The 13,794-nt window shown below is 45.8% G+C and overlaps 1 protein-coding gene across 1 annotated transcript in view; it reads right to left on the bottom strand.

Annotated features, from left to right (window-relative positions):
- LOC127571406 (semaphorin-3G-like) overlaps positions 1–13,794 on the bottom strand; it is a 176,299-nt gene that overhangs the window by 65,903 nt on the left and 96,602 nt on the right. The window contains 1 exon segment of the mRNA XM_052017733.1: positions 5,020–5,082. Coding sequence (XP_051873693.1) covers positions 5,020–5,082 — 63 coding nt within the window.

Raw genomic sequence — 13,794 nt, 5'->3', positions numbered from 1 at the left:
CGTTCGACCCATATCCCTCTAAACCCTACCCCTCCATGTACCTTTCCAAGTGCTTCTTAAATTATACTATTGTACCTGCCTCAACCACTTCTTCTGGCAGCTTGTTCCATATAGTCATCGCTCTCTGTGTGAAAAAGTTGCCCCTCAACTCCCTTTTAAATCTTTCCCTTCTTACCCTAAATCTATGCCCCCTAGTTTTGGACTCCCCTACACTGGGGAAAAGACTGTTACCATCCAAATTGTCTATGCCTCTCATAATCTTAAACACCTCTATAAGGTCGCCCCTCATTCTTCTATGTTACAATGAATAAAAATCTAGTCTGGTCAGCCTCTCCCTCTAACTCAGGACTTCCATTCCTGGCAACTTCCTCATAAACTTCTTTGCTGCATCGATAAAGCAGCCAGCATAATCAAAGACCCCAGCCACCCCGGACATTCTCTCTTCTCCCCCCTCCCATCAGGCAGAAGATACAAAAGCCTGAAAGCACAAACCATCCATCAAGGACAGCTTCTATCCCGCTGTTATAAGACTAATGAACGGTCCCCTTGTATGATAAGATGGACTCTTGACCTCACAATCTACCTCATCGTGGCCTTACACCTTATTGTCTGCCTGCACTGCATTTTCTCTGTAACTGTAACAATTTAATCTGCATTCTCTTATTGTTTTTCCCTGGTACTACCTCAATGTACTGATGTGATGAAATGATCTGTATGGATAGCTTTCAAAACAAAGACTCTTACTGTACTTCAGTACATGTGACAAGAATAAACCAATTTACCAATTTAAATCTTCTCTGCAATCTCTCCAGTTTAACCACATCTTTTCTATAATAAGGTGACCAAAACTGCACAGAGTACTCCAAGTGTGGCCTCTCCAATGACTTGTACAACTGCAACATAATGTCCCAACTCCTGTACTCGATGCCCTGACTGATAAAGGCCAGTGTGCTATATCATTGGCCACTGTAAATTGTTTTTCCTTGTATTACCTCAATGTACTGATGTGATGAAATGATCTGTACGGATGGCATGCAAAACAAAGTTTTCCACTGTACATGTGACAATAATAATCTAATTTACCAATTTACCGATTTAGAATAGCCAGCCTTTGACCTGCTCTTGTTGCCGAGTGCTTGAGTACACCCAGTGTACTCCTCGTCAGCTGCTGTGGTCGCTCAGGCCCGGCAGACAATGAAGGGAAGCAATAGAGCCTTTGAGAAAAGTCAACACTGCACCACTGTCAGCTCACTGTGCCAGCTGCTTCACTGAGGCCCCTCGACCAATATCCCTTTACTATTTAAGGCTTGACGTGATGCTCTCAAGTCAGCAGGTCTCGTTCCCATTGCCCTGTCTCCAGGGAGGAAACGACAGACTATTGTTGCAGCAATGTGTGTTCCTGTGTAACAACAATCGCCATCGAGACACACAGCCTGCTCCTTGGAGATACACACTCCCATCGGCATATCTGCACTTCTGGACAAACCCCTCCCGCGCTGATAAAAGGTCCTTGCTGAGCTTGGGAAGCGGGCATCAAAATCTCCAATAGAAACGAAAATAAATTATCACTGCAAAGAAAGCACACGTAGGAACAGAGGAGCAGGGATCAGTTCCCTAGTACAGGTCAAAGGAACAAGGTCAGTAGTAGAATTTCACATCACTCCCATCACAAAGTTCAGTGTGGAGTAGAATGGAAATAGAAAGGTCAGCTCACATTCACTGTAACTCACTCTCTTACACGTCCCAGGGATCATTACAAGGCTTCCAGTACTATCATTAATGCAGACCCTCTCTCAAACAGAGGCCCTCAGAATGCCATCTTCTACACAGCCATTTGCTGCTCTCGAGTCTGTACCCATGATCTCTCTCGAAGCTTCCACACAACTGTTTCCTCACCCTATTTTCTCCGAACATTTCATGTACCAGTCTGCACATTGAAAACCCACACTCTTGCTTGCAAGAGCCTGCCCTGCCCTGCCTCGGGATTCTCCTTGAACAACCAACAACCTGCTCCGTTAATGCAAAAGGTGCATTGGTTGGTAGGGGAAGGAATGACGCAGTGATGCGGCAGTCAGTACCGCTGTCTCACAGCTCCAGTGAGCTGAGTTCAATCCTTATCTCGGGTTCTGTGAGTGTGGAGTTTGCATGTTCTCCCTGTGACCATGTGGGTTTCTCTGGCTGCTCTGGTTTCCTCCCACATTGTGAAGATGTGCCAGTTAGCAGGTTAATTGACCACTATAAATTGCCCTAAGTGTAAGTGGTGGTGGACGAACGAGGAGCAAGTCGACAGGCATGTGAGAGAGAAACATCAACATGCCCCATTTATATGAGTTGGCATTTTAATTTGGAGTCCAGCACAGGGTCTCTTCATCTCTTTGTGATTTTTATAAGTAACTTGGATGAGGATGTGGAAGGGTGGGTTAGTAAGCTTGGAGATGACATGAAGGTTGGTGGTGGTGTGGATAGTGTAGAAGGTTGCTGTAGATTACAACAGGACATTGATAGGATGCAGAGCTGGGCTGAGAAGTGGCAGATGGGGTTCAACCTGGAAAAGTGTGAAGTGATACACTTTGGAAGATCAAATTTGAAGGCAGAATACAAGGTTAATGGCAGGACTCTTAGCAGTGTGGAGGAACAGAGAGATCTTGGGGTTCACATCCATAGATCCCTCAAGGTTACCGCACAGGTCGATAGGGTTGTTAAGAAGGCGTATGGTGTACTGGCCTTCATTAGTTGGGGTACTGAGTTCAATAGCTGCCAGGTAAAGTTGCAGCTTGAAAGAACTATGGTTAGGCCACACTTGGAGTATTGTGTTCAGTTCTGGTCGCCTCATTATAGGAAGGATGTGGAAGTTTTAGAGAGGATGCAGAGGAGATTTACCAGGATGCTGCCTGGATTGGAGAGCATGTCTTATGAGGACAGGTTGAGAGAGCAAGGGATTTTCTCTTTGGAGCGAAGGAGGATGAGGTGATCTGATAGAGGTGTACAAGATGATAAGAGGCATAGATCGAGTGGACAGTCAGAGACCTTTTCCCAGGGTGAAAATGGCTCACACGAGGGGGCATAATTTTAAGTTGATTAAGGGGGATGTCAGAAGCAAGTTATTTTACACAGAGAGTGGTGGGTGCGTGGAGCGCACTGCTGGCAGAGGTGGTGGAGGCAGTCACATTAGGAACTCTTAAGAGACTCTTAGATAGGCACATGAATGATAGAGAAATGGAGGGCTATGTGGGAGGGAAGGGTTAGATAGATCTTAGAGCAGGATAAAATGTTGGCATAACACTGTGGGTCAAAAGGCCTGTACTCTGCTGTAATGTTCTATGTTCTATGTTCTATCAGCCTTTCCAGTTTGTATCAGGACCAACCAATTCTGAAGAAAGGTCCTCGAGCTGAATCATTAACTCTGCTTCCCTCTCCACAGGTGCTGCCTGACCTGCTGAGTATTTCCAGCAATTTCAGTTTCAATTCCTGTTCATCTCCCGCTATCAGAATGTAACGGCAGCATGGCTGGGAGATGGCTGAAAAGGGCTGGGATTACCTTTCCAAATGGAATCAACCTCTCAGACCATCAGTGAAACCTGACTTTGTGGTACCAAGGTTACAATTGTTGGGAGACACAAGAGACTGCAGATGCTGGAACCTGGAGCGAGAAACAAACAGCTGGAGGAACTCAGACAGCAGTTGAAGGGTGTCAACCCAAAACGTCAACTGTCCATCCCCCTCCACAGATGCTGCTTAACCTGTTGAGTTCCTCCAGCAGTTTGCTTTTTGCTTTCAGTTGTTGGGTCTGGGTGAAACATTTCAGGGTGGAATCCAGCAGGTCCGACCCAAGCATCCTGGTGTTTTACCCTTTGGTACAATAGTCCAAATCCTGCGTACTCAGACTCTTCCCAGGACCTTTCACCCACTAAACTATGCAGAAACCACATTGGCCTGCTCTCTGTTTCCTGGCGCCAACTTCGAACTTGGTTGGCAGCATCCTCAACTCTGTCGGGGCTTGTGGGCTCAAGGTCCTCTCTTAAGCACAAAGATCCAGCCTAATTCTTCACTGCAGAACCAAGGGTGAGCTACACCGTCAGATTGGTCCCTAAACCAGGGACCTGTTTGGCCTCTCAAGTGAAATAAAAACTCCACGATGGCTATGCAGAAGAAAAGCGGGAGGAGTTCTCCTAAATGTCAGAGTCATAGAGAGGTACAGCATGGAAACAGGCCCTTCGGCCCACTGAGTCCATGCCAACCATTAACTGCCCATTTTATCCTAACTCTAACCCGATTTATTCTCCCCACATTACCACCAACTCACCACCACACCTCCGCCCCCCCCCCCCCCCCCATCCGATCCTACACTCGGGGCAAATCACAGTGGCCAATTCACCTACCAACCCACACATTTTGGGATGAGCACCCAGAGGAAAGCCACACAGGGTCACGGGGAGAAGGTGCAAACTCCATGCAGACAGGACTGGAGGGGATGATCAAACCCGGGTCACTGGAGCTGTGAGCCAGCAGTTCTACTAACTGTGCTACTGTGCCATCCTGGCCAGTGTTTGCCCTTATCTGATCATTTTCGCATTTCTGTTTGTGGGAACTTGTATGGCTATACGTTAACTTGGCTGCAGTGTAACATTACAGCAATGGCTATGCATTAAAAATACTGGCTGTGAAGCTCATTATGATTTCTTTTGTTCATTTTTGGTAGTGAAGTCTCGAGCCCCAAGACCCTCTTTGTGTAAAATAAAGGCTTTCCGTTAGCCTTGAGCTCCCTGCATCTTTTGGGATTGGAGGAAGCCATTAATTGTATGTAAAAGAGAGTGAATGGTCATAACAGATGAAGACCAGGATGTATGTGGCTCGAATTTCCCAGAGAAAATCAGAAGCAATCCTGATTACATGAATGGGAAGAATTCTAATCCATGGTACGTGACAACTGCACTAAAAAATGTTACAAATCTATTGAAATGGCTGGAATATACTTTCCCTTTTAGACTTTCTTGTAGACAATAAATCCCTTACACTTACAAATGGATCTTTTCCCTTGAGGGCACATTCCTCCTCTTGACCGGGTAGGGCAGGCCAGTAAATCTGAAAGAGAACAAGGAAAGAATCGTTAAAGTGGAATTAAATAACAATAAATCCAATTAAGTGATTCATGTACAGAAGTCCAGCTTGCCAGATGTTGTCCTAAAGTGTGTTAATCACCAATTAACCCTCCCTTTTAATGCTGCTGTAACGTGATATATGCAAAGTATTTTTATTTCTCATTAATATTTAATAACTTGCATTTTTGTAGATCCTTACAATATTTGAGCATGCTAAAGCATTCCAGACAATGAACTATAACTTGTAGTCAGTTTTGTAAGTAAAACCATGGCAACCAATCAGGGTCACTACTGCTCCATGCACCTTACTCACCTAAGTTGGTCACATTTGCCCGCGTTCTAACCCCTACCTATCCGCATACTTATCCAAATGTCTTTTAAATGGCACTATTGTTCCTGCTTCAGCTACTTTCTCTGGCAGCCCTTTCTGTATCCCCGCCACCCACTGGATGAAGAAGTTTCCACTCAGGTCCATTTTAAATCTTTCCCCTCTCACCCTAAACCTATGCCCTCTAGTTTTTTATTCCCTTTCCCTGGGGAGAAGACTGTGTGCATTCACCCTATCTATGCCCCTTACAATTTTATACATATCGATACAGTCATCCCTCAGTCTCCCATGTTACAAGGAATAAAGTCCTAACCTGCCTAACCTCTCCTTATATTGGTAATGGTATTGGTATTGGTTTATTATTGTCGCTTGTACTGATGTACAGTGAAGAACTTGTCTTGCATACTGATCGTACAGGTCAATTCATTACACAGCGCGGTTACATTGGGTTAGTACAGAGTGTATTGATGTAGTACAGGTAAAAACAATAACAGCACAGAGTAAAGTGTCACAGCTACAGAGAAAGTGCAGTGCAATAAGGTGCAAGGTCACAACAAGGTAGATCGTGAGGTCAAGAGTCCATCTCATCGTATAAGGGAACCGTTCAATAGTCTTGTCACAGTGGGATAGAAGCTGTCCTTAAGTCTAGTGGTACATGCCCTCAAGCTCCTGTATCCTCTACCCGATGGAAGAGGAGAGAAGAGAGAATGACCCGGGTGGGGGGGGGGGGGGGTCTTTGATTATTCTGGCTGCTTCACCAAGACAACAGGTAAAGACAGAGTCCAAGGAGGGGAGGTTATAACTCAGACTGTTGAGCACTGGCATCATTCTTTGCATTCTTTCCAGCTTAATGACGTCTTTCCTATCAACCCAAACTGTACACAATGGTTGAGTTTAGACACGTTTGCTGAGGTTTTCCCTTTGCCCCCTGAAGCCTACCGAAGAACGACCACATTCATCTCCCCATCCTTGAAGCTCCACCAACACCCTTCTTGTTGCCTGAGGGTCAGCCTTGACAACCGCTGCTTGTGCTGGGATGGTGCAGTGCTCCTCTGGAACCCTGATCTGCTGGGAGATCATTCTCCAAGGCCATCTGCAGCCTCCTCCACTGCAAGCCAGCAGCACTGCACCAGCCAGTGGTGGAACACTGCACAGAAGCACAGGAGCAAGTAAAGGCACATAGAAGGCAGACACTAAGACAAGGCACAAGGGTGATTAGCTGAGTTATCATGTAATCTGGCATGATTTCACTTATAAATTTAGTTTGAAATAAGACAAGGCACAAGGGTGATTAGCTGAGTTATCATGTAATCTGGCATGATTTCACTTATAAATTTAGTTTGAAATAAGACAAGGCACAAGGGTGATTAGCTGAGTTATCATGCAATCTGGCATGATTTCACTTATAAATTTAGTTTGAAATATTTGTTTAATGGTAAGTTTCATGCTTGCATTGTAGTCAAACAGATACTGGCCCAGAGACATGAGACTGCTTACAGTACTGTGTACAGTTCTGGTTGTCACACTACAGGCAGGATGTGGTAGCAATAGAGAGAGTGCAGAACAGGTCCATGATCCCATGAACACTACCTCATTATTCCTCTTTTGCACTATTTATTTATTTTTTGTAACTTTAGCAATTTTTATGTCTTTTGCCACAAAACAACAAATTTCACGACATACGTCGGTGATAATAAACCTGATTTTGATTCTGATTCTCCAGGGTGTTGCCAGGAATGGAGGGCTGTAGTTATAGGGAGAGATTGGATCAGGTTGGAAGATAGGAAGCTGAGGAACAACTTTATAGACGTTTATAAAATTATAAGGGGCCACATAGGATAGATAGAATCTTTTTCCCAGGGTGGGGTAAGTCTAGAACTAGAGGGCATTTAAAGAGAGAGGGGAAATAATTTAAAGGAGATCTGAAGGGTAGGTTTTTCACTCAGAGGGTGGTGGGTATCTGGAACTAGCTGCCAGAGGAGATGGTGGAGGCAGATATAGTTGCAATATTTAAAAGGCGTTTGGACAGGTACTTGGATAGGAAAGTCAGAGAGGGATATGGGCCTAATGCCGGCAAATAGCATTAGCATAGATAGGCATCGTGGTTGGCATGGATGAACCGAAAGGGCCTGATTCTGTGCTGTACATTTCTATGGGTGTGAGTGGGGAACAGGGGTTGTGGTTACTGGTATCACATTCTGATGATCCTCTTACACCCTTACTCCCCAGGAGCCTGGAGAGTAGGGGAATGCCAATCCTCCCTCCTCCTCTTCCTGCTCAGTGGCAGCCAGTGGCCAGGAGTGATTACGAGCTTGTGCAGACTATCGCGAATTTTGCCACCAACTCTGCCGAAGGTTGCCGGGCTTCTCCTGTGCAGTCTGGGCAGTCTGGGTGCGTTGCTTCAGCACGCCAGTGCTTTGCTCCATTACATCCTGTCTGACTGCATGGCCCTCTTCAGACTCCATCCGTGTGCACATAAGATGAGCACCCACGGCATCAAGGGGCCTGTTGTCCGCGGGTAGCCCTGGTCACCTGGTAATCAACCTTTGGTTTCTGGAGGTGGTTCAAGAGCACAGTCTGGCACAGACTGCTGCCAGGACTCTAGATAGTGTCCCATGTGATTTGTTCCAATCCAAAACTAGTTCCATTGTTTCACCGTCATTCCCATTGAGTCCTTGATCGTTTCAGGACCTCCTAGCATCTCTATGTCTGAACCCGACAATCCCTTCAGCTGAGAATAGAGAATCGTCAATAGCAACTCATAGGACATAGAACAGTACAGCACAGAACAGGCCCTTCGGCCCACAATGTTGTGCTGACATAGCTAATCCCTCCTCCCTACAGAACGCCCATATCCCTCTATTTTCCTCTCATTCATGTGCCCATCCAAGCCCCTCTTAAATGCCCCCAATGAATTTGCCTCCACCACCCTATCAGGCAACACATTCCAGGCATCCACCACTCTCTCAGTAAAAAACGTACCCCTCACGTCTGTTCTGAACCTACTCCCTCTCACCTTAAATGCATGCCCTCTGGTACTGGATCTCTCAATGATGGGAAAAAGATATTGCTTGTCCACCCTATCTATGCCCCTCATAATTTTATACACCTCCAACAGATCACCCCTCAGTCTCCGCCGCTCCAGAGAAAAGAGCCCAAGTTTGTCCAGCCTCTCCTGATAGCACATGCCCTCTAATCCAGGCAGCATCCTAGTAAACCTCCTCTGCACCCTCTCTAAAGCCTCGACATCCTTCCTATAGTGAGGTGACCAGAACTGTACGCGATACTCTAAATGCAGCCTAACCAGAATTCTATAGAGATGCATCATAACTTCTTGACTCCTGTACTCAATACCTCGATTAATGAAAGCAAGCATTCCGTAAGCCTTCTTAACCACCCTATCTACTTGGGTAGCCGCCTTCAATGAGTCATGGACTTGCACCCCAAGGTCTCTCTGCTCTTCAACACTGTTAAGGGTCTTCAACACTGTTAAGTGTCTTGCCTTCATGGAAGGGTATTCTGTTCCAACCTAGTCATTGGCTCTTCACAAGGCAGAGTACAAGGACATGGATAAGATGAACACACACAGTATTTTTCCCAGAGTTGGGAAAATCAAGAATTAGAGGGCATAGGTTTAAGGTGAGAGGGGAGAGATATAATAGGAACGTGAGGGGCAACTTCTTCACACAGAGGGTGGTGTGTATATGGAACGAGCTGCCAGAGGCAGTTGTTGAGGCAGGTACAATAACAACATTTAAAAGACATTGGACAGGTACATGGATAGGAAAGGTTCAGAGGCATATGGGTCAAACACGGGCAAGTGGGACTAGCTTAGTTGGGCATCTTGGTCAGCATGGACGAGTTGGGCCGAAGGGCCTATTTCCGTGATGTATTACCCTATGACCCTATTTCCTGTCAACCTCGATACAGGGATGGAAATCTCCTCCAGTTCCAGGGCAGTAGAACTTGACAAGGCAGCCTGCAAAGTGATGTGCATAATCAATGGCACCCTATAGCACAGCGTACCTTGAAATCCTCGCAAAGCCACTAGCTCACTCCATCTGCCAGTCTCTGAGCAGGAAGAATGGAATGCAGTCAGCTAGAGAGTTCCACTGACGTTTTTTGTGAAACTGCAGATCGAAAACTGTGAGATGTTTTGAATATCCTGGGCTTTGCACTCTTGTGAATCCTATAAAGCTGCAGTGACCCATCTTTCACTGGAGGTCTGTGTGACATCCATGTCTTCCAGAGCTGGGCAATCAAAGCCAAGGCAAACATTGACTCAACTAATTAGTAAAAGAAGAGAGGTTGGGGTAATGGCAGTGTTTCTGGTAGATCAGTTTCCCTTCATTTTTAAGGTTATTTGTGTTTGGGTTTGGCTCATTTTTCCACATACTTAATTAAATTTCACTTCACTGATTGCCTTAGGCTACAATGACTTCAGATTAATAACAGCCCCTGTAAGTCTCTCAGACTCGAGTTTGGTTTCCTCAACATCCCAGGGAAACATCGTGTCACTTGGTCGACACATGTGGTGACATGTCGGGGATGTAGCTCAGTGGGAGACCGCACGCTTTGCGTGTATGAGGCCCTGGGTTCAATCCCCGGTATCTCCACGCTGGTGACCGTGAATTGGAATTGGTTTATTACTGCAGAGAGTTGTGGACACACCTCAGCACATCACAGAAACCAGCCTCCCCTCCATGGACTCTGTCTCTACTTCTCGCTGCCTCGGTAAAGCAGCCAGCATAATCAAAGACCCCGCCCACCTGGGACATTCTCTCTTCTCCCCTCTTCCATGGGAAGAAGATACAAAAGCCTGAAAGCACGTACCACCAGGCTCAAGGACAGCTTCTATCCCACGGTGATAAGACTATTGAACAGTTCCTTTATACGATAAGGTGGACTCTTGACCTCACAATCTACCTCGTTATGGCCTTGCACCTTATCGTCTACCCGCACTGCACTTCCTCTGTAGCTGTGACACTTTATTCTGCATTCTGTATTGTTTTACCTTGTACTACCTCAATGCACTGTGTAATGAATTGATCTGTTTGAACGGTATACAAGACAAGTTTTTCACTGTACCTCGGTACATGTGACAATAATAATCCAGTTCCAATTCCAGTTTTGAAGGAGTGAGTGTGGGTGGGGTGGGATAGGCGGTTGAATGTGGAGGAGCAAATGTACAGGAGTTGTGTTACATGCAACTGTTCGAGTTAACAAGAGGAAACAGGAATAGAAAAAGACAAGAAATAGGCCCTCGGGAGATTGTTTCCATGTATTTGCTCCTGCAGCTCCCCACATCACACATCCATGTGGAGGTTTCCGTTATCTGCAAGATGATAATCTGTTTTGGGTTTATACAGCTACAGCCACATTCCTTTCAACAGCTCCGAGCTAAGTGCTTCCAATTGAAGGGATCTTAAATTAGAAGATCTTTACTACAGTTTGGTACGCAGAGCTGATTAGTGTGAAGGATGACATGCTTTCCTAAAGTTTTCTCACCCCCACCCACCACCCACCTTCCCTCGGGGGAGGGTCCCCTTGGCACAAATTCAATGGTTCATGCCAACACAGCAGAGTCCCCTGGGTGCCTTTATGATATATGTACGTCATTGTTGATTGGAATTCCTGAGAGATCACGGGCAGATACTTTAACAGTGGAACTGAATCACAGAATCGTATTCTCGGCGAGTGTAAGTTATTGATGGTGCTGCCCCTGGTCCACGAATGGAAGTCTATCCCATATTGGAGAAGGAGATGCAGGCACAGTATTTTCTGTTCAAGGCCTCAGTTAAAAATAGCAGGTGCTACGTTTTAAGAGTGAAGTGAGGGTTTCGGAGAGGGTGTAGAAGGGATTTCCTAGAAAGGTTCCTGAGATGAGAAGCTTTAGGTTACATGGTTAGAATGGAGAAAGCTGTCCTCCTTTGAACAGAGGAGGTTGCGATAGGATCTGATAATTTAAAGTTGTGAAGGCTCCAGATCAAATAGAGAGAGAGAAACTGCTCCCAGCGGTGGACAGATCAAGAACCAGTGGATGTAGAAAGAAGATGATCAGCAAAAGAACCAAACATACCATGAGGGAAACCCACTTACGAGAGGTACAGTGGCATAGCTGGTAGAGCCACTGCCTCACAGCTCCAGAGACCTGGGTTCAATCCTGATCTAGGATACTATCAGAATCTGGTTTATTATCACTGACATATAAGACGTGAAATTTGTTGTTTTGTAACAGCAGTTTGTGGGGTTTGTTCTCCCTGTGACAGTGTGGGTTTCCTCCGGGTGCTCCGGTTTCCTCCTGCATCCCAAAGACATGTGGTTTAGTCGGTTAATTGGCTGCTATAAGATGCCTCTGGTGTAAGTAAGTGAAGGATCAAGGGAGAGTTGATGAGAATGTAGGATTAATGTAGGATATTGTTTACTCTGTGAGCTTCATGCAAGCAAGGAACTTCATTGAATGCTGTTGTAATATGACAATTAATCTGAACGACTGGTTGATGATCAGAATGGTCTTGGTGGGCCGAAGGGCCTGCTTCTGTGCTGTATTTCTCAGTGGGTGTCTGATTCTATTTGGAAGGGAATGTACTAGCAGGTGGTAGTGAGGGCGATTTGATCCGCGCTGAGTGGGCCCCTCAGGGGATCGTGTGTGTCGTGGACGGTGAGAATGTGATTCTTCTCTGAAGTGTGTGTGCGTTTAGTGGGTGTTTAGTTAGCGTTATTTTGCTGTAGTTCTGTAGCTGCTTAGTTTGTATTCTTCTCTTTCTGTATTAGTTGTAGTATTTTGACACTGGTTGTCCTTTTGTAGTGCATTTAGCTAATAAATGTTTATTAACAAAAAAAAGGGGGTGATTTGATTGTTGCATTCCAAAGAGAACCGGGTAAGTACTTCAAAGAGAATAATCTTCAAGGCTGTGTGGAGAAGAAAAGCAAATGCGACTAGCTGCATTGGTCTTTGCCTGAGCTGGCATGATCTCGATGGGTTGAAGGCTTGTTTCTGTGATGTACTGTATCTTTTGATTTTGTGGATCTGGTCAGTTCATTAGCAGGAGGAAAGATGCTGTGACCTCAGCCCATCCCTGAGTGTTTTTACAAGCCATGCAGTGTTTTCATAGCTTGGTTTGTACAGCAGAGGAAGAGGTTCTAATTCTCTGTCTCTCCGGTCACTACCCATGTGGGGTTAAAATGGCAACACTGCCTGTAAGGTGAGTAAGCAAGACAGTTCTGTGATCAGTATGGGAGCTTCCTCCCTGGATGGACCAGACAAACACACATGGGGCCATGTAAACATACTGAAGTGTTTAAGCTTTTATGTCCAGTCCATACAAGTTAAGCTGAGCAGCAGGTGAAAGTCCCAAAACTGGCCTCAGTATTCTGGGCCAGGGACGAGGATGGAAGGAAAATTCAGCCATGATTACCTGTACTTTGGACAATCCAGCCAAGGACTCCCGCATCTGCCCATGTGGGGGCAGATACATTAAGGACATTTAAGAGACTCTTAGGTAGATACATGAATGATAGAAAAATAGGGGCTATGTGGGAGGGAAGGGTTAGATAGATCTTAGAGCAGGATAAAATGTTGGCACAGTGTTGTGGGCCAAAGGGCCTGTACTGTGCTGTAGTGTTCTATGTTCTATGTTCTATCACCCCATTAGAATTTTACACATCTCAATGGAACCACAGACCCTCCTAATCAACTTCTCCTCACACGAGCTCCCTCTCACATCCTGATGAAGTGTCTCGACCTGAAACGTCGACTGCCCATTTCCCTCCATAGATGCTGCCTGACCCGCTGAGTTCCCCCAGCATTTTGTGTGTTGCTCCAGATTCCACCCCCCCCCCTCTCTCTCTCTCTCACATCCTTGCTTGGTGAGTTAGTAGGAGAGGCTTGTTTGAACTATACACCCATGTGCATCAGTTATGTCAGTGAGCCTGCCTCTGTGCTGTGTGAGCCAGTTTCCAGACAGTAAGCACCCACTCCCCACCACCCACCCTCTGCCTTGTGTGTCACCCATATTGAAGTGATTCCCATGCACGAGCAGCTCCACCTCTCTGAGTTACGCACGCTCACATCCTAAAGGAAATAATCCGTGGCTATGCACAATGGATGTGATAACATTCCTCAGCTGGGAAGGAACTTGGCCAAGTTACCACTGCACCTGTGACCAAGATCAAAACATTCCGATGACTGCTCTGCCAAGCATTACAAATTTCACTGCTGAATAGCCTGATTCAGAAACTACCTCAATCACACAGTCCGCTGAAGCCTCTCCCAGTTGGGTTAAAGTCAGCAAGGGTTTGTGCAGGAGCTGAAAGGTGGAAACTAATTCCACGAGTTGGAAAGTAGATAATGGCATTTAAGATCAT

The sequence above is a fragment of the Pristis pectinata genome, chromosome 6 (genome assembly GCF_009764475.1).
Source record: "Pristis pectinata isolate sPriPec2 chromosome 6, sPriPec2.1.pri, whole genome shotgun sequence".
Lineage (NCBI taxonomy): Eukaryota > Metazoa > Chordata > Chondrichthyes > Rhinopristiformes > Pristidae > Pristis > Pristis pectinata.
The sequence above is the reverse complement of the archived record's forward strand: the minus strand, read 5'-3'. Positions and strand labels throughout refer to the sequence as shown.